General features: G+C 43.8%; 1 protein-coding gene across 1 annotated transcript in view; it reads right to left on the bottom strand.

The window, feature by feature from the left end:
* Positions 1 to 5207: 5207 nt before the first annotated feature.
* Positions 5208 to 18947, bottom strand: part of LOC311143336 (ubiquitin-protein ligase E3C-like) — a 50472-nt gene continuing 36732 nt past the window's right edge. Inside the window, exons 21-24 of the mRNA XM_084179178.1 lie at positions 14446 to 14634; positions 14186 to 14252; positions 13640 to 13770; positions 5208 to 6443 (exon numbers count right to left, since the gene is read on the bottom strand). Of these exons, the coding sequence (XP_084035304.1) occupies positions 6273 to 6443; positions 13640 to 13770; positions 14186 to 14252; positions 14446 to 14634 (558 nt within the window). The 3' untranslated portion in view covers positions 5208 to 6272. The remainder of the gene's footprint in view (positions 6444 to 13639; positions 13771 to 14185; positions 14253 to 14445; positions 14635 to 18947) is intronic.

Genomic DNA, 18947 nt, shown 5'->3' with positions numbered 1-18947 from the left:
AATAGAAGGAAATAGTGAATTGTATTGCAGTTACTTTTAAGCATTTTTCTTTTCAGCGTCAACCAGTGTAAACTAGGCCTACCTATCAATCAGTGTGCTCATCTCTTTTCCTTCAGGTGCATCAATTGACCACACGATGGCGCTCGTGTTCAATAAACCAGAAAGCCTCCAGAGGCGTTTTTTTATGTGAATTTTTGCTGAGGTCAGATATGGGGCTGAGAGAGATCTGAGCTCAAAGGGACATTTCACTCATAAATGAAAGTTTGTCCGATGTTTTCAGACCTCAAAAGTAGTATAATGTCAAAATGAAACCAGGTCCCACTTGTCGTGGTTGTGTAGATCCAGCAATATGCTTCCATCCCAAATAAATTGAAAAGATAAGTACCATCTAATCTCCTGGTTTTATTTGGTGCTTATCTTTTCCATTAATTTGGGGTGGAGGCATATAGCTGGATCAACACAGCCAGTGTTGTTGGATGTGATTTAATCTTGACATTAGACTACTTTAAATCAGCTATCAACAGTGGTGGAAAAAGTACCCAATTGTCATACATGAGTAAAAGTAAAGATACCTTAAAAGAAAATGACTCAAGTAAAAGTAAGTCCCCCAGTAAAATTCTACTTAAGTAAAAGTCTAAAAGTATTTGTTTTAAAATATACTTAAGTGTCAAAAGTAAATGTAATTACTAAAATATACTTAAGTATCAAAAGTAAAAGTAAAAGTATAAATCATTTCAAATTCCTTATATTAAGCAAACCAGACAGCAACATTTTCTTGTTTTTTAAATTTACGGATACCAGAGGCATACTCCAACATTCAGACATAATTTACAAACAAAGCACGTGTGTTTAGTGAGTCCGCCAGATCATAGGCAGTAGGGATGACCAGGGATGTTCTGTTGATAAGTGCGTGAATATGACAATTTTCCTGTCCTGCTAAGCATTCAAAATGTAAGGAGTAAAAAGTACATGATTTTCTTATGGAATGTAGTGAAGTAAAAGTAAAAGTAGTCACAAATATAAGTAGTAAAGTACAGATACCCCCAAAAACTACTTAAGTAGTACTTTAAAGTATTTTTACTTAAGTACTTTACACCACTGGCTATCAATGAGCAAAAAATAAGATCCATGAAGCAATGAAATGTCAGTACTTCAAGTATTCCATATTACACTGAACATAAATATAAATGCAACATGTAAATTGTTGGTCCCATGTTTCATGAGCTGAAATAAAATATATACATTTTTCATACATTTATTTCTCTACATTTTTGTTGCACAAATTCTTTACATCCCTGTTAGTGAGAATTTCAGCTTTGCCAATATAATCCATCCACCTGACAGGTGTGGCATATCAAGTAGATGATTAAACAGCATGATCATTATACAGGTGCACCTTGTGCTGGGGACAACAAATGTGCAGTTTTGTCACACAACACAATGCCACAGATGTCTCAAGTTTTGAGGGAGCGTGCCATTGGCATGCTGACTGCAGGAATGTCCACCAGAGCTGTTGCCAGAGAATGTAATGTTCATTTCTCTACCACGAGCCCCCTCTAATATCGTTTTAGAGAATTAGGCAGTATGTCCAACCGGCCTCACATCCGCAGACCACGTGTATGGCGTTGTGTGGGCGAGCGGTTTGCTGATGTCAACGTTGTTGACATAGTGCCCCATGGTGGTGGTGAGGTTGTTTTGGGCAGGCATAAGCTACGGACAATGAACACAATTGCATTTTATTGATGGCAATTTGAATGCACAGAGATACCATGACGAGATCCTGAGGCCCATTGTCGTGCCATACATCCGCCGCCATCACCTCATGTTTCAGCATGATAATGCACGGCCCCATGACGCAAGGATCTGTACACAATTCCTGGAAGCTGAAAATGTCCCAGTTCTTCCATGGCCTGCATACTCACCAGACATGTCAGCCATTGAGCATGTTTGGGATGCTCTGGATCAACGTGTACAACAGCGTGTTCCAGTTCCTGCCAATATCCAGCAACTTTGCACAGCCATTGAAGAGGAGTGGGACAACATTCCACAGGCCACAATCAACAGCCCGATCAACTCTGCAAAGGAGATGTGTCACACTGCATGAGGCAAATGGTGGTTACACCAGATACTGACTGGTTTTCTAATCCACGCCCCTACCTTTTTTTAAATAAAGGTATGTGACCAACAGATGCATATATGTATTCCCAGTCATGTGAAATCAATATATTATTTCAATTAACTGATTTCCTTATATGAACTGTAACTCAGTAAAATCTTTTAAATTGTTGCATTTATATTTTTGTTCAGTATATGTTCACTCCTGAGTGGCGCAGTGGTCTAAGGCACTGCATCGCAGTGCTAACTGTGCCACTAGAGATCCTGGTTCGAATCCAGGCTCTGTCGCAGCCGGCCGCGACTGGGAGACTCATGGGCGGCGCACAAGTCGTCCAGGGTAGGGGAGGGAATGGCCGGCAGGGATGTAGCTCAGTTGATAGAGCATGGCGTTTGCAACGCCAGGGTTGTGGGTTCGATTCCCATGGGGGGCCAGTATAAAAAAATATGTATTCACTAACTGTAAGTCGCTCTGGATAAGAGCGTCTGCTAAATGACTAAAATGTAAATGTATATATTTCAAGTATGGAGTAACCTGATCATAGAGATACATATTATGTTGTTATTTTTAATTCCGTGACCTTCAACCTGTAACCCAACAATCCTGTTCAGCCATTTGGCTAAATTAAGGCTAAATTGTCTAATTAAGGCCTTTTGGTGAATAACATCCCTTTTACATTTTGGCATAAAATGAACTACTTAAAAAACTTAAATTACCCTTTTAAAGGGGTTTGAGTAATCTTAAGTATATCTTGCAATATGAAATGAGAAATGATTCATGGCCACTAGCATTACGTTTGTCAGTTATAATCCATCACAAGGTAATAGGCCTAAATAAATCTCTACGTAATTGAGATGAATCCCTCATTTCAGCTTGGCAAGTCAGCTTTTTAAGACCCAATTACCGCTTTGAGTTCCCCCTGGCCTGTAGGATGCATGGAATTTCAGTTTGGGAGGAGGGGGAGACTGTTTGGCTATTCTATGACTACGTCACAAATGGCACTACTATCAGAGCTCTATGGGTCAAAAGTAGAGCACTATATAGGGAGCCATTTGGGATGCACCCTCTATGGGTCAAAAGTAGAGCACTATATAGGGAATAGGGTGCCATTTGGGATGCACACCCAGGAGAGGAGGGATGGATGGAAACGGTCCAAAGAGGAAATAAAAAAATCCCCTCAGCCCAACTGCATCAGGGCTCGGGTAGATTTATGACAAACGCCCACAATCTTAATTTGTGCCCGGGACGATAATGCATCTCAAGGCCAGAATAGTTTCTGCTCAGTGTTTCTTAACTGGATGTTTCTTTCATTATATGTCAGAGGGCAATAAAACTCCAGAGGAGATATCGCACAAAGCACCTTGTTTTATGTCCAGGTCCTTTACTCTAAATTACCCGGCAACAAAAAATACACTTCAATAAAAATAGAAAACGTATTTAATCATATTCAGACACTGTTCTCCACTCTGTTGATACACGGATAGTCAGGTTTCACTAGCCTTATCAAGTTGACAGTGTCAATCCCAAATGGCACCCTATTCCCTAGGTAGAGCACAACTTTTGACTGAGTCAATCCCAAATGGCACCCTATTCCCTAGGTAGAGCACAACTTTTTGACCAGGACCATTTCGGACGTAACCACAGTTGTTGCTCCATAGGTGGATACCAGAGTATGTGAGCGGAGCGAGGAGCGAAGCGTACCCAATTTGACTGGAGCGTGGAGTGAGATCCCAAAGGCTGGAGCGTAGGGCTCCTCACACGCTACAATTTCGCTCCAGTAGCGCTCACTTCACGAGCTCAGGGCATGCCCGCCCCAGCATGCATTTGTAGTGTACTTGTGTGCTGCTATAGCCCGTTGCTTTAGCTACTGTCATGGAGTTCGCTAAATATTTTCATAAAGAAACTGATAAAACACACAGGTGCTAAATCAAGGTGACTTACAAAGATGAGGACCAAGAGCAAGAGAGGGAGTGCGGTGATGTAGTGTCCACAACTAAATAATTATTGTGGAATCTGAAAAGACACGTATCCTAAAAGCATGATGGTGTACTTTACTACGTGCACATGCTAAAAGAAAGGAAATAGGTGGGTAGATAACTAAGTGTGTCATTGTAGCAAAGTATTTATAAACAAAAATTTAGATCTCTTAAACGATTTGTTCATTTTTGTTCTATTATCTATACAATAGGCCATAATTGATTTTGGCCCAACAGGCCTGGCATATTCCCACGTTCAAGGAGCTTTGTTTTGATTGGGTTATTTTGCCTTAAAACCTTTAGGCCTACCTATAGAAAAATAAAAAAACAACTCTGCATCTCTGCCCAGCCTGGCAAGAGTGGGCAAAAGGCTGTTTAGCATCCCCAGTGGCTCTACAAGTGTGGAGAGGATATATACCGCTGCTGGCCGGCTCTCCAGGCACCATCGCGATGCCAGACTGGCCAAACTCGTGTTTCTAAAAATGAATTCTAAAAAGGTATTCAAAGGCACTAATAAGTCATTTTTCATTTAATTTGTAATTAAACAGCATATATGTTCAATTTATAGACTATAATTATTCAAAACAACGATATGTTGTTTAAATACTGAGCTCTTTATGTCCCTACCAGCCTATTGTGTTTCACTCCCAAAAGTTTCACAATGTATTTATTTGTAGGCTATAGCCTTGAAATAATTTAAATACAGCCTAAATAATTCATTATCGTTCCTTCTTAGGCTACCTGTCGGTCTCCTGACTTATTTAGAGTGTTTATATGCTGTTTAATATGACATGTAGTCTTTTTGAAATTATGTTCCCTTCTTACATTCACCTTTTCATGTTCCTTCAAATACTTTTCATTCAAATCCATATGCCTTGGTTTCAATAATTAAAAAACAATTGGTAGGTCCAGGTAGTAACAAAAATAGAAGGGTGTTGGTTAAATTGTGATTTTAATGAATGGAGCGAATTTGGATTGGCAGTTTTTTTTCTGTGAGCGTGGAACGGTTTTTAGCGGAGCGGTAGGAAAGGACATAGAGTGCTGGAGCGGTGAGCGGGATTTCCACTCAACTCTGCTCACATGCTCTGGTGGATACTCACTGCAGTCAGGGCACGTACTGTAGAATAGATTGTTCACTTTAATCTGTGTGTGAGAACACTAGGCCTTCATTCGAAACACAAGAGGAAGAAGAAACAGAGGAAAGCTACCTGTACAAATACTGAGTAAAGGAATCATACAAGAGTGGTGTAAACACATATACATATTAACAAATATTCCATGATCATCATAATCAAAAGTATAGTCCAATCTCTTATCAACAATACTCATCTTTGCCTTGAAAAACCCACACAGTAGCCTGCCCAAAGCATTAGCATTTTTATGTTCTGAAAACAAGACTTATTATTACTATTAATAATAATAATCATTACAGTAGTCACAAAACAGAGTTTTGATGACCTCTAGTTGAAAATGTCCCTAATGGCACCCTATTCTATTTATAGTGTAGTACTTTTGACCAAGGCCCATAGGGCTCAGCTCAAAAGTAGTGTACGATATAGGGAATAGGGTGCCATTTGGGACAGGCCTATCAGACCCTCTTAAAACCCTTGACACAGGGGTGTTAGGAGTGCTGCAGTCATGTATGTCACCCCATCTCCCACCTCTGTCCTCTTATTTCCTGTGCCTCTCTTCAACCCATCTTCCAACTGCACAGCACGGCTCAATCTTTGGTGAACACTCCATTGTTGTTGATGTTTATTTCTGTTGTTTTTTCACAACGCGCTCTGCTGAAGGGTCAACTGTATCGCCATGGACACACTCACAGTAGATCTCGTCTGTTCGTTTTATTTTGCACAAAGTCTTTAAAAAAAAACATCCTCGAGATTCTATTGTTGCTGCTCTTTTATGCGTTTTGTAGATTTTTAATATACAAGTTATTTTAAAACAAAAAAAATTACTACGCGCTTTTCCCTTCCCCTCCATTCTTTCCTCATCCCCCTCTTCCTCATCCGTCTTGGGTGACAATCCTTTCACCCCTGTTTGTCTTCCACCCAGTCAGAGAGAATTCAGTGCATCTTTTCCCCTCAGTCTTTCTTAAGCTCTCTCTCAACAGACAGTCTTCTTTGGCCCGTCCATGTCCATTGAGTCAGTGGTTTCAGGGAGTCAGAGACAGACGTCCCCCCTCAGCTGAGCTCGAAGCCTGCGGAGGACTCTATGGCGTACAGCAACTTGTTCCTCATCAGATGCTGGTCGCAGAACTCGGGCAGCTTGAGCAGGTTCATGCAGGTAGAGGCTGTGGGCAGGCGCTCCAGGTCGTTCCCCCCGTTATGGATGCAGAAGGCTGGGTACAGCTCCTGGAAACACAGAGGTGGGGGTAGGGGGGGGAGAACCTTGTCAAACAAGAGATTCAGAGGGTCATGGACAAACATAGACCACAGCCTATCGTTTCCAATAGGAGAAAATCATAGAGGGCAGAACAAGCAAGGAGTTGAGCAGAGTCAAGCACGAGCTAGCGAGATCCAATTAGCGTGTTCTAGCATGTATTTGCATATTTCCGTTAGGGAACGCCTACTCTTTATTTTTTTTCTTTATTTTTCTTGAATATTTCAAACATACAATAGACTTGCAGTGAAGCCGCTCAACAACTACAGTGGGGAAAAAAAGTATTTAGTCAGCCACCAATTGTGCAAGTTCTCCCACTTAAAAAGATGAGAGAGGCCTGTAATTTTCATCATAGGTACACGTCAACTATGACAGACAAAATGAGAAAAAAAAATCCAGAAAATCACATTGTAGGATTTTTTATGATTTTATTTGCAAATTATGGTGGAAAATAAGTATTTGGTCAATAACAAAAGTTTCTCAATAATTTGTTATATAATATAATTTGTTGACAATGACACAGGTCAAACGTTTTCTGTAAGTCTTTACAAGGTTTTCACACACGGTTGCTGGTATTTTGGCCCATTCCTTCATGCAGATCTCCTCTAGAGCAGTGATGTTTTGAGGCTGTCGCTGGGCAACACAGACTTTCAACTCCCTCCAAAGATTTTCTATGGGGTTGAGATCTGGAGACTGGCTAGGCCACTCCAGGATCTTGAAATGCTTCTTACGAAGCCACTCCTTCGTTGCCCGGGCGGTGTGTTTGGGATCATTGTCATGCTGAAAGACCCAGCCACGTTTCATCTTGAATGCCCTTGCTGATGGAAGGAGGTTTTCACTCAAAATCTCACGATACATGGCCCCATTAGTTCTTTCCTTTACACGGATCAGACGTCCTGGTCCCTTTGCAGAAAAACAGCCCCAAAGCATGATGATTCCACCCCCATGCTTCACAGTAGGTATGGTGTTCTTTGGATGCAACTCAGCATTCTTTGTCCTCCAAACACGACGAGTTGAGTTTTTACCCAAAAGTTCTATTTTGGTTTCATCTGACCATATGACATTCTCCCAATCCTCTTCTGGATCATCCAAATGCACTCTAGCAAACTTCAGACGGGCCTGGACATGTACTGGCTTAAGCAGGGGGACACGTCTTGCACTGCAGGATTTGAGTCCCTGGTGGCGTAGTGTGTTACTGATGGTAGGCTTTGTTACTTTGGTCCCAGCTATCTGCAGGTCATTCACTAGGTCCCCCCGTGTGGTTCTGGGATTTTTGCTCACCGTTCTTGTGATCATTTTGACCCCACGGGGTGAGATCTTGCGTGGAGCCCCAGATCGAGGGAGATTATCAGTGGTCTTGTATGTCTTCCATTTCCTAATAATTGCTCCCAAAGTTGATTTCTTCAAACCAAGCTGCTTACCCATTGCAGATGCAGTCTTCCCAGCCTGGTGCAGGTCTACAATTTTGTTTCTGGTGTCCTTTGACAGCTCTTTGGTCTTGGCCATAGTGGAGTTTGGAGTGTGACTGTTTGAGGTTGTGGACAGGTGTCTTTTATACTGATAACAAGTTCAAACAGGTGCCATTAATACAGGTAACGAGTGGAGGACAGAGGAGCCTCTTAAAGAAGAAGTTACAGGTCTGTGAGAGCCAGAAATCTTGCTTGTTTGTAGGTGACCAAATACTTATTTTCCACCATAATTTGCAAATAAATTCATTAAAAATCCTACAATGTGATTTTCTGGATTTTTTTCTCTCAATTTGTCTGTCATAGTTGACGTGTACCTATGATGAAAATTACAGGCCTCTCTCATCTTTTTAAGTGGGAGAACTTGCACAATTGGTGGCTGACTAAATACTTTTTTCCCCCACTGTACATCACATTAGTCAACTAACAGACTCCCATCCAGAGCGACACACAGAAGCAACCAGGGTCAACGCCCTGCTCAAGGGCACGTCAACAGATCTCCCACAAGGTCAAAAACAGGGACCCAAACCAGCAATCCATCAGCCACCGGCCCAAGCTCCCAACCGCCAGGCCACCAGCCCTCCAAGATCCCCTCCACAGTTCCCCAAGAGCTGCCCCTTAACCTCCCCAAGCCCCCGTCCCCAATGCCCCAACAACCAAGAGAAAGACAAAGGAAAACAACAATGCAAAAAACTAAAGACAGTAAGGCCAACTGAATATGTTTGAGTGCATGTATGGCACTATTTACATGTGTGTGTGTCCGTGTATGTGCACATGTGTGCATTTGAATGAGAGTGTGTATATGCATGTGTACAAACACCTGCACGGCATCAGCCTCAGGCAAACAGGCATTAGCTGTAACAACACTGCCCCTCAGTGTCATTCAAACTTACTTTTTGATATGTTTTATTTTGACTTTATTTGTTTTACTTTTATCTTTGACCGTCATTCTATCCCCCACCCAGCAACTCCACTCCCACTTGTCTCCAGTTCCTCATCCCAACCCTCAGCTTCCCTCAGCCCATCCCACCTATCTCTGCTGGCCACCCTCTTCGGATTTCTGCGCACCATATATCTTTCAATTATGTTTAACATACAATTTCAATCTATCTAATCGAATCCACAGATTGCGAGTTGAAGATAAATACTTTTACTAAGAGTATTAGTATATTAGTAATTGACTGACCCGGTCTCTCTTTGAAGTGCGCGTGTGCAATAACTCAATTCGCCCTTGTACTCCTTCTACACAATGCACATTTTAGAAACTTTGGCATAGGGTAAAGTCTACAAAACTTAGTCCACTCTGTTCATAACAGGTTCTAGTTTTGGGAACAGAAAACTATATTGAGATCGAATGTTTCATCATTCATCGATTACAAAATTAGTAGAATGTCGGCCAAAATCCATCTCGCTCCACCTTCTCCCACTGCCGGCCACTGGGCTTCCTCTCATCACCATATTTGGTGGCGAGTGGAAATGCCAACCAGATGCTTCGGATTTATACATCCGGTGAAACATCGGTCTATCTGTGCCACGGAGGCCCTCTATACATTCAATTTGTATAACACATTTGGCACAATACTTGTTATAAACTCAGCAAAAAATAAATGTCCTCTCACTGTCAACTGCGTTTATTTTCAGCAAACTTAACATGTGTAAATATTTGTATGAACATAACAAGATTCAACAACTGAGACAAACTGAACAGGTTCCACAGACATGTGACTAACAGAAATTGAATAATGTGTCCATGAACAAAGGGGGGGTCAAAATCAAAAGTAACAGTCAGTATCTGGTGTGGCCACTAGCTGCATTAAGTACTGCAGTGCATCTCCTCCTCATGGACTGCACCAGATTTGCCAGTTCTTACTGTGAGATGATATCCCACTCTTCCACCAAGGCACCTGCAAGTTCCCGGACATTTCTGGGGGGAATGGCCCTAGCCCTCACCCTCCGATCCAACAGGTCCCAGACGTGCTCAATGGGATTGAGATCCGGGCTCTTCTCTGGCCATGGCAGAACACTGACATTTCTGTCTTGCAGGAAATCACGCACACAGAACGAGCAGTATGGCTGGTGGCATTGTCATGCTGGAGGGTCATGTCAGGATGAGCCTGCAGGAAGGGTACCACATGAGGGAGGAGGATGTCTTCCTTGTAACGCACAGCATTGAGATTTCCTGTAACGACAACAAGCTAAGTCTGATGATGCTGTGACACACCGCCCCAGACCATGACGAACCCTCCACCTCCAAATCGATCCCGCTCCAGAGTACAGGCCTCGGTGTAACGCTCATTCCTTCGACGATAAACACGAATCCAACCATCACCCCTGGTGAGACAAAACCGCGACTCGTCAGTGAAGAGCACTTTTTGCCAGTCCTGTCTGGTCCAGCGACGGTGGGTTTGTGCCCATAGGCGACGTTGTTGCCGGTGATGTCTGGTGAGGACCTGCCTTACAACAGGCCTACAAGCCCTCAGTCCAGCCTCTCTCAGCCTATTGCGGACAGTCTGAGCACTGATGGAGGGATTGTGCATTTCTGGTGTAACTCGGGCAGTTGATGTTGCCATCATGTACCTGTCCTGCAGGTGTGATGTTCGGATGTACAGATCCTGTGCAGGTGTTGTACAGATCCTGTGCAGGTGTTGTACAGATCCTGTGCAGGTGTTGTTACACGTGGTCTGCCACTGCGAGGACGATCAGCTGTCCGTCCTGTCTCCCTGTAGCGCTGTCTTAGGCGTCTCACAGTACGGACATTGCAATTTATTGCCCTGGCCACGTCTGCAGTCCTCATGCCTCCTTGTAGTATGCCTAAGGCACGTTCAAGTAGATGAACGTGTTTTTCAGAGTCAGTAGAAAGGCCTCTTTAGTGTCCTACATTTTCATAACTGTGACCTTAATTGCCTACCGTCTGTAAGTTGTTAGTGTCTTAACGACCGTTCCACAGGTGCATGTTCATTAATTGTTTATGGTTCATTGAACAAGCATGGGAAACAGTGTTTAAACCCTTTACAATGAAGATCTGTGAAGTTATTTGGATTTTTACAAATTATCTTTGAAAGTCAGGGTCCTGAAAAAGGGATGTTTCTTTTTTTGTTGAGTTTATAACATCATTTTTCCGGACAAAAATAATTACACAAGAGTTGTGGACACTTTTATGCCGACAGACTTGCTGTTATCAAAAATATCTGTTGTATTACAACCATTGTTTTAAATGCGTTGTACATCAGTTGTACAACCTGAGTGTGTATGGCCAAAAAGACGACAGTATCATTCAGATACAGAAAGACAGACTGAAATACAACAAGCTGAACAGAGTTACAGAGAGTTACATAAGGATAATTGAAGACAGACAGATATTTTTTGTGTGATATTTTGTCCATGGCAAAAATGAAACCATAAAGCAGACCTAACTCTTCGGTCCTCTAAAAACCTGCTGTATGTAAAATATTGTATGCTTTAGCTTGGAAAATAAATAAATGTGACTAGATGACAACATAATGATGTTTGATTCCAGCAGGTTTGTTTACCTAAAGAAGTCACATCCGCTTTGTGTTTCGTTTCCTTGCCACGATACTAACGAGTATGGCGATACTGGTATCGTCCCGGCCCTAACAGACAGAAAGACATGGATCATCTGATGTCACCGATAATCATCATATCCCGGGCAATTCTAATTAAGCCATAAATGTCGAGCGACATCGGGGAATAAATGTGATAGGACGTGACATTAAGTGTTTAGCTAATTCAGTGTGGATATAAATTAAAAATAGGCTGCGATGTTTGAAGGAGACCGAGTGTGACACTTCCCCACTAGTGACCTTTGGGATTGGGAGCTGAGCAAGAGCAGCGAATGGTCATTTCATGTTGTCTATCTGGCACTTTTCAAATGATGCTTTCTGGTGATGAGGCCAGGCCACCTCATCTCCACTCACATCATCAAGGCCAAGACACTGCCTGCGTCCCAAATGGCACCCTATTCCCTATATAGTGCACTACTTTTGAACAGAGCCCTATGGGTTTCCCTATGGTCCCTGGTCAAAAGTAGTGCACTATATAGGGAATAGGGTGCCATTTGGAGCGTAACCACTGACGGTTTCCATCAGAATCCACAGGAAACATCCTCTCTGTTTCTAACGTCCCGCCGCTCTACAGCAATGAATTAATCCTGCTATTTAAAGATTAGGAGTGTGGCGCGTAGGGTTCAGTGCCCGTACCAGCCTGGTTAAATGGTTCTGGGGGGCTCTGCGGTAACGACCCCATTTTTCGGACAATTACCGTATTAAACTATCGTTGCTTATTGAAAAAGTGTCATTACGGGAGAGATCATTCTGGAAAAAAGGCTCTCCATCATCTTTTTTAAATGGCTTCTCCTGACAGAGCTATTTCTCCGCTAATGAATCCTTGGACATTTACGGCAGCTAATTAAGGCTGGGCGAGCACGGGCCCAGGGTTAGGGTCAGGGGCCGTTCCCCACCCCTTCCCGCCCCACCAATCACCATGATCCCCCCCTCTCCGGCCTGGGGAGGAGACAGGGAGGGGGGGAGGAGACCGGGAGGGGCAGGAACGCCACATACACACACTCCCCAAAGTCAAATTCATTAAACTGGGGGGGAACTCTCCAGCCCTCCTGCCTGAGCCACCGAGGGAGATTTTTAGGAGCGTTCCCATCTGTACCCTCCTCTCTCTCCCTGCTGTGGGAGCACTTAAGTATTCTTAACTAACGACGGCAATAAACAGTAGTAAAACCAATCATATGACAATTACAGCTTCTGGTATTCCTAAGTAAGGCGTATAAAAGTCCTAATGGATTTCAGCAGCGCTCTTCTCCTTTCTATTTCCAACCATTTTAGTGTCTCTAAATCAAGTCATTAGGAAAGTAAAACGGCTCTCGATTGGAGGAATCATCAGCTGATGACACAGTCAAGGTAATTCCGATAAACGCAATTCCACCATTTCAGCACAAATTTCAGCTCTTGGCTGAAGTCATTTTGGAAACAAACAGCTTTCGATGATGTTGCAGCAATGTTTTGGTGCTAGTTTTTGGGGGCAGGGATTCAAAACAAAATATATTATTCTGGGGTTATACCCTTTGCCCAACTAAAGACATCTAACAACCTACAATATATGCCTTTATTTCTTGTGTGAAACTAACGTCCCTACTACTCATCGAGGTCAAACAGGAGCCAACAGTGCAAAAGTTCACCGTGCCGCCGGCTTAGTCTGACACCAACGTCAATATTTGTCCGGCGGGTGATGCCTGCCAACCAAGCCCACGCCCAAACAGTCAGGCAAAGGTCTTAAATCGACTTATAATCCAGAGGAGGGTTGTGAACCGCAGTGAGCAGGTGTAGAAGGAGATAAGCATGAGCGAGGCAGCATTATGAGTCTTATCACCGAGCCTAATTTGAAAATGATCATTGGAGGGAGTTATCAGGCCAGGCATTTTCATTACATGCCCATTATAACAGTGAACACTCCCTAGTACTGGCCTTTGTCTTAGGTTGCGTCCTAAATGGCACCCTGTTACCTATATAGTGCACTACTTTTAGTCAAAAATATAGGGTGTAATTTGGACTCTCACAGTCTTTGGTTGAACTCCTGATGGCGCCGGCTACAATCAACAGTCTATAATACCAGACAGAGGATAGAAAAGAGGGACAGGAAAACACAGACGTAGTGAACTTTCGGTCAACCCTCACCTTGAAGCCCAGGAGGGGAGGCCGCGAGCAACTGGTGACAAACTTGAGCAGCTTGCGTTTCTCTTCATCGGTGAAGCTTTCCACCACCTCCCAGAATATGGTAATGACAGGGTGAGTGGCAGTGTAACCACCTGGGGAAGAGAGAGGGAAATGATAATCTGACACACCTGGGTTTTAGTCTTCAAAAAACCACCTGTAAACCGAGTGAATCCAGTGTAGGACAGACATTGTTTGCGCTGTTTAAGACTCATGATGCAGCCATACCATCTCGACCACCACCCATGCCATTCAACAACAAATTATTCTTTAGAGCGCAACCGTATGCCGTGACTAGGCTACCTGTCCCATGAAGTTGGCAGGAGAGCTTGACAGTTAGCTCTGTGGAAATCTTCCTGACTGTGCAGCACATGGAAAAAGTAGTCACTACTACTAGAAACTGACTATCACTGAGTATCACCTCAATATAATTTTCACCATTAAGGCAGAGCCTAAATAGTTTTGTTACTTAAAATAAACTTTTACAAACGATCCATAATGCGATCATACCTGAGTAGTTTGTAAATGTCTTCAGGTCGTCAAGACAAATGGGTACATGAGCTCCAGATATCAACACCTGTAGTGGGAAAGCAAAGATCGATGATGAAAATGTTTACATGTATCTTTAAGTGTGCATTTTTGTAAAAGTAATGTGAATAGACTTGCAAAATTCTGGTAACTTTCCCAAAATTAGAAGTTTTCCAGAAATCCTCAGGATTTTGCTAAAGTTACACGAATTTTACAAACCTAGTGAATATCCATGACGTTACCTGGATCTCCTGCTGGTCAAACATGCGCAGCCACTCCAGGTTGACCACGTTGGCCAGGCCCTGTCTGAAGGCCAGGCAGTGGGGCCTGATCTGTTTGTTGAGTCGGTAATCTGCCACTAAATGGATGTACGCTATCCTGTTGGCCGTGGACACGGGGATGTCCTTCCCTTCCGGCTTCAGCTCAACCACCTGGAAGAAAGACCCATCAGACATACAGGCATTTATCTCATATCCACGTAGAGGGCAACCAGGCGAAAGCCACCATATGTCACCCTCACACTTTACTTAGGGTATTACTTTCTCAATGCTCAAAACATAAGAGAGTCAAGAAATGTGTTCACCTGAAAGAGTTTCACTCCATACAAAATATGCATTTTATAGTGGAGCATGTAATATTATTGCATCATTGGATGCATATCTTTCAACACTGCTGTACACAATATAAGCTCTTTAGAGTGTGTAGGCCCAGAGAGCATGATTGAAGGTACCAGTGGAGCAAGGGGAAAAGTCACTGATCAAGGGACCCAGGGGCAGTGGTGTAAAATACTTAAGTAAAAATACATTAAAGTACTACTTACTTAGTTTTTGGGGGATATCTTTACTATTTATATTTTTTAACAACTTTTACTTCACTACATTCCTTAAAATAATAATGTACTTTTTACTCCATACATTTTCCCTGACACCCAAGAGTACTCGTTACATTTTGAATGCTTAGCAGGACAGGAAAATGGTCCAATTCACGCACTTCTCAAGAGAACATCCCTGGTCATTCCTACTGCCTATCTGGCGGACTCACTAAACACACATGTTTGGTTTGTAAATGATGTTTGAGTGTTGGAGTGTGTCCCTGGCTATCCGTAAAAAATTAAATGGTGTCGTCTGGTTCGCTTAATATAAGGAATTTGAAATGATTTATACTTTTACTTTTGATACTTAGGTATATTTTAGTAATTAGATTTACTTTTGATGCTTAAGTATATTTCAAACCAAATACTTTTAGAATTTTACTCAAGTAGTATTTTACTGGGTGACTTTTACTTGAGTAATTTTCTATGATCAGCTATATTGTTGAGCTTTGGGTCACAAAACCTGATCTATCTCCTTCCTGGAGGGGTTTGTATGTTGGTTGAATGGTCTTGGAGGACTAAGGACACATACCAAATAATCACAGTAAAATAATCCGGATCACTAAGGAGCTTTTATGATACTCTAAGATCAATGTGTTCCCGAAAATCTGAAGTAGCCACCTTAATGAAAAAAAGCAGCTAGTCAGGGGGGTGTGGGGGCATGGCCCCCCCTGATTTTTTTGGGTTGCCCTACAAAATCGATTAAAAAGTGAATTAAGTAGCCAACCATATAAGGGTTAGTAGCCAGCAGGCCCACTATCTGAGTGTCATTTTGTGTTTCTGATTATGTGCTAATGTCCGAGAATGATTGTCTTTATCTTGCTTGCTTTGGCTATCTCCCTAGGGCATTTACAGGCCAGTCTGCCTCCGAGTGTGTGCCTTATCTTCCGCAAATTGTTTTCCCTATCGTATTTGGGATGCCCTATTTGCGACCGCGGGCTACATTGTAGTGCCACTGTTCAAGCCTGTTTAAAGAGGAGCTAATAAGAGAAGTTAAGGCCCTGAGCAAACAGGGGGAGCAGGTAGAGTGCTTAGCCCAGCCCGGGGAGACTGGTGAGGGTGACTAAAGGGCGGTGAATAGGCCCCCTCTGTGTCTAAACAGCCAGGCTCAGACGTGGTGGACGTGCCAAAGAAGTGAAAGTCGCGCCTCTCAGGCGTGTTCTGAGAAAATTGCTTGATGACCGGCTCGGTAGAATGTTCAACAAAGACCCTTCTATTCCCCACGGCACCACTCAGGGTGAGAGCGGACGACGTGCTTTATCTCTCTCAGCGCTGAATACAGACAACGTGAGGAAAATGAATTATTAACACCGCAGGGAGGGAGGAGGGAATGGCGAGAGGGACAGAATGACAAGGCCAGAGACACAGGCAGGAAAGAGAGAGATGCTGTGTATAAGGCCATAAGCAAACAGGAAAACGCTCATCCAGAGGCGGCGCTCCTAGTGGCCGGGGACTTTAATGCAGGGAAACTTAATTCCGTTTGACCTAATTTCTACCAGCATGGTAAATGTGCAACCAGAGGAAGAAAAACTCTAGACCACCTTTACTCCACACAGAGCTGCGTACAAAGCTCTCCCTCGCCCTCCATTTGGCAAATCTGACCATAATTCCATCCTCCTGATTCCTGCTTACAAGCAAAAACTAAAGCAGGAAGCACCAGTGGTCAGATGACACATGCTAAGCTACAGGACTGTTTTACTAGCACAGACTGGAATATGTTCTGGGATTCTTCCGATGGCATTGAGGAGTACACCACATCAGTCACTGGCTTTATCAATAAGTGCATCGATGACGTCGTCCCCACAGTGACCGTACGTACCCCAACCAGAAGCCATGGATTACAGGCAACATCCACACTGAGCTAAAGGGTAGAGCAGCCGCTTTCAAGGAGCGGGACTCTAACCCGGACGCTTATAAGAAATCCCGCTATGCCCTCCGACGAACCATCAAACAGGCAAAGCGTCAATACAGGACTAAGATTGAATCGTACTACACCGGCTCGTCGGATGTGGCAGGGCTTGCAAACTATTACAGACTACAAAGGGAAGAACAGCCGCGAGCTGCCCAGTGACACGAGCCTACCAGACGAGCTAAATTACTTCTATGCTCGCTTCGAAGCAAGCAACACTGAAGCATGCATGAGAGCATCAGCTGTTCCGGATGACTGTGTGATCACGCTCTCCGTAGCCGATGTGAGTAACACCTTTAAAAAGGTCAACATTCACAAGGCCGCAGGGCCAGACAGATTACCAGGACGTGTACGCAGAGCATGCGCTGACCAACTGGCAAGTGTCTTCACTGAGATTTTCAATATGTCCCTGACTGAGTCTGTAATACCAACATGTTTCAAGCAGACCACCATTGTGTTCTTGGGCACAGGGACTAAGCTAAACTGCCTAAAAGACTACAAACCTGTAGCACTCACGTCTGTACCCATGAAGTGCTTTGAAAGGCTGGTCATGGCTCACATCAACACCATTCTCCCAGAAACCCTAGACCCACTCCAATTTGCATACCACCCCAACAAATCCACATATGATGCAATCTCTATTGCACTCCACACTGCCCTTTCCCACCTGGACAAAAGGAACACCTAAGTGAGAATGCTATTCATTAACTACAGCTCAGTGTTCAACACCATAGGGCCCTCAAAGCTCATCACTAAGCTAAGGACCCTGGGACTAAACACCTCCCTCTGCACCTGGATCCTGGACTTCCTGACGGGCCGCCCCCAGGTGGTAAGAGTAGGTAACAACATCTGCCACGCTGATCCTCAACACGGGGGCCCCTCAGGGGTGCGTGCTCAGTCCCCTCCTTTACTCCCTGTTCACCCATGACTGCATGGCCAGGCACGACTCCAACACCATCATTACGTTTGCCGACGACACAACAGTGGTAGGCCTGATCACCGACAACGATGAGACAGCCTATAGGGAGGAGGTCAGAGACCTGGCCGTGTGGTGCCAGGATAACAACCTCTCCCTCAACGTGATCAAGACAAAGGAGATGATTGTTGACTACAGGAAAAAGAAGAGGACCGAGCTCGCCCCCATTCTCATCGACGGGGCTGTAGTGGAGCAGGTTGAGAGCTTCAAGTTCCTTGGTGTCCACATCACCAACAAACTATCATGGTCCAAACACACCAAGACAGTCATGAAGAGGGCACGACAAAGCCTATTCCCCCTCAAGAGACTGAAAAGATTTGGCATGGGTCCTCAGATCCTCAAAAAGTTCTACAGCTGCACCATCGAGAGCATCCTGACTGGTTGCATCACTGCCTGGTATGGCAACTGCTCGGCCTCCGACCGCAAGGCACTACAGAGGGTAGTGCGTACAACCCAGTACATCACTGGGGCCAAGCGTCCTGCCATCCAGGACCTCTATACCAGGCGGTGTCAGAGGAAGGCCCTAAAAATTGTCAAAGACTCCAGCCACCCTAGTCATAGACTGCTCTCTCTGCTACCACACGGCAAGCGGTACCGGAGCGCCAAGTCTAGGTCCAAAAGGCTTCTTAACAGCTTCTCCCCACAAGCCATAAGATTCCTGATCATCTAATCAAATCGCTACCCGGACTATTTGCATTGTTCCCCCCACCCACCCCCTCTTTTACGCTGCTGCTACTCTCTGTTTATTATCTATGCATAGTCACTTTAACTCTACCTAGATTAACATATTACCTAAATTACCTCGACTAACCGGTGCCCCCGCACATTGACTCTGTACCGGTACCCCCTGTATATAGCCTCGCTACTGTTATTTTACTGCTGCTCTTTAATTATTTTTTAGTTTTAGTTTGTACTTATCTATTATTTAATTAACACTTATTTTTCTTCAAACTGCATTGTTGGATAAGGGCTTTTAAGTAAGCATTTT

Source organism: Coregonus lavaretus, assembly GCF_964263955.1.
Source record: "Coregonus lavaretus genome assembly, chromosome: 2".
NCBI lineage: Eukaryota > Metazoa > Chordata > Actinopteri > Salmoniformes > Salmonidae > Coregonus > Coregonus lavaretus.
Note: the sequence above shows the minus strand (reverse complement) of the source record. Positions and strands in the feature narration are given on the sequence as shown.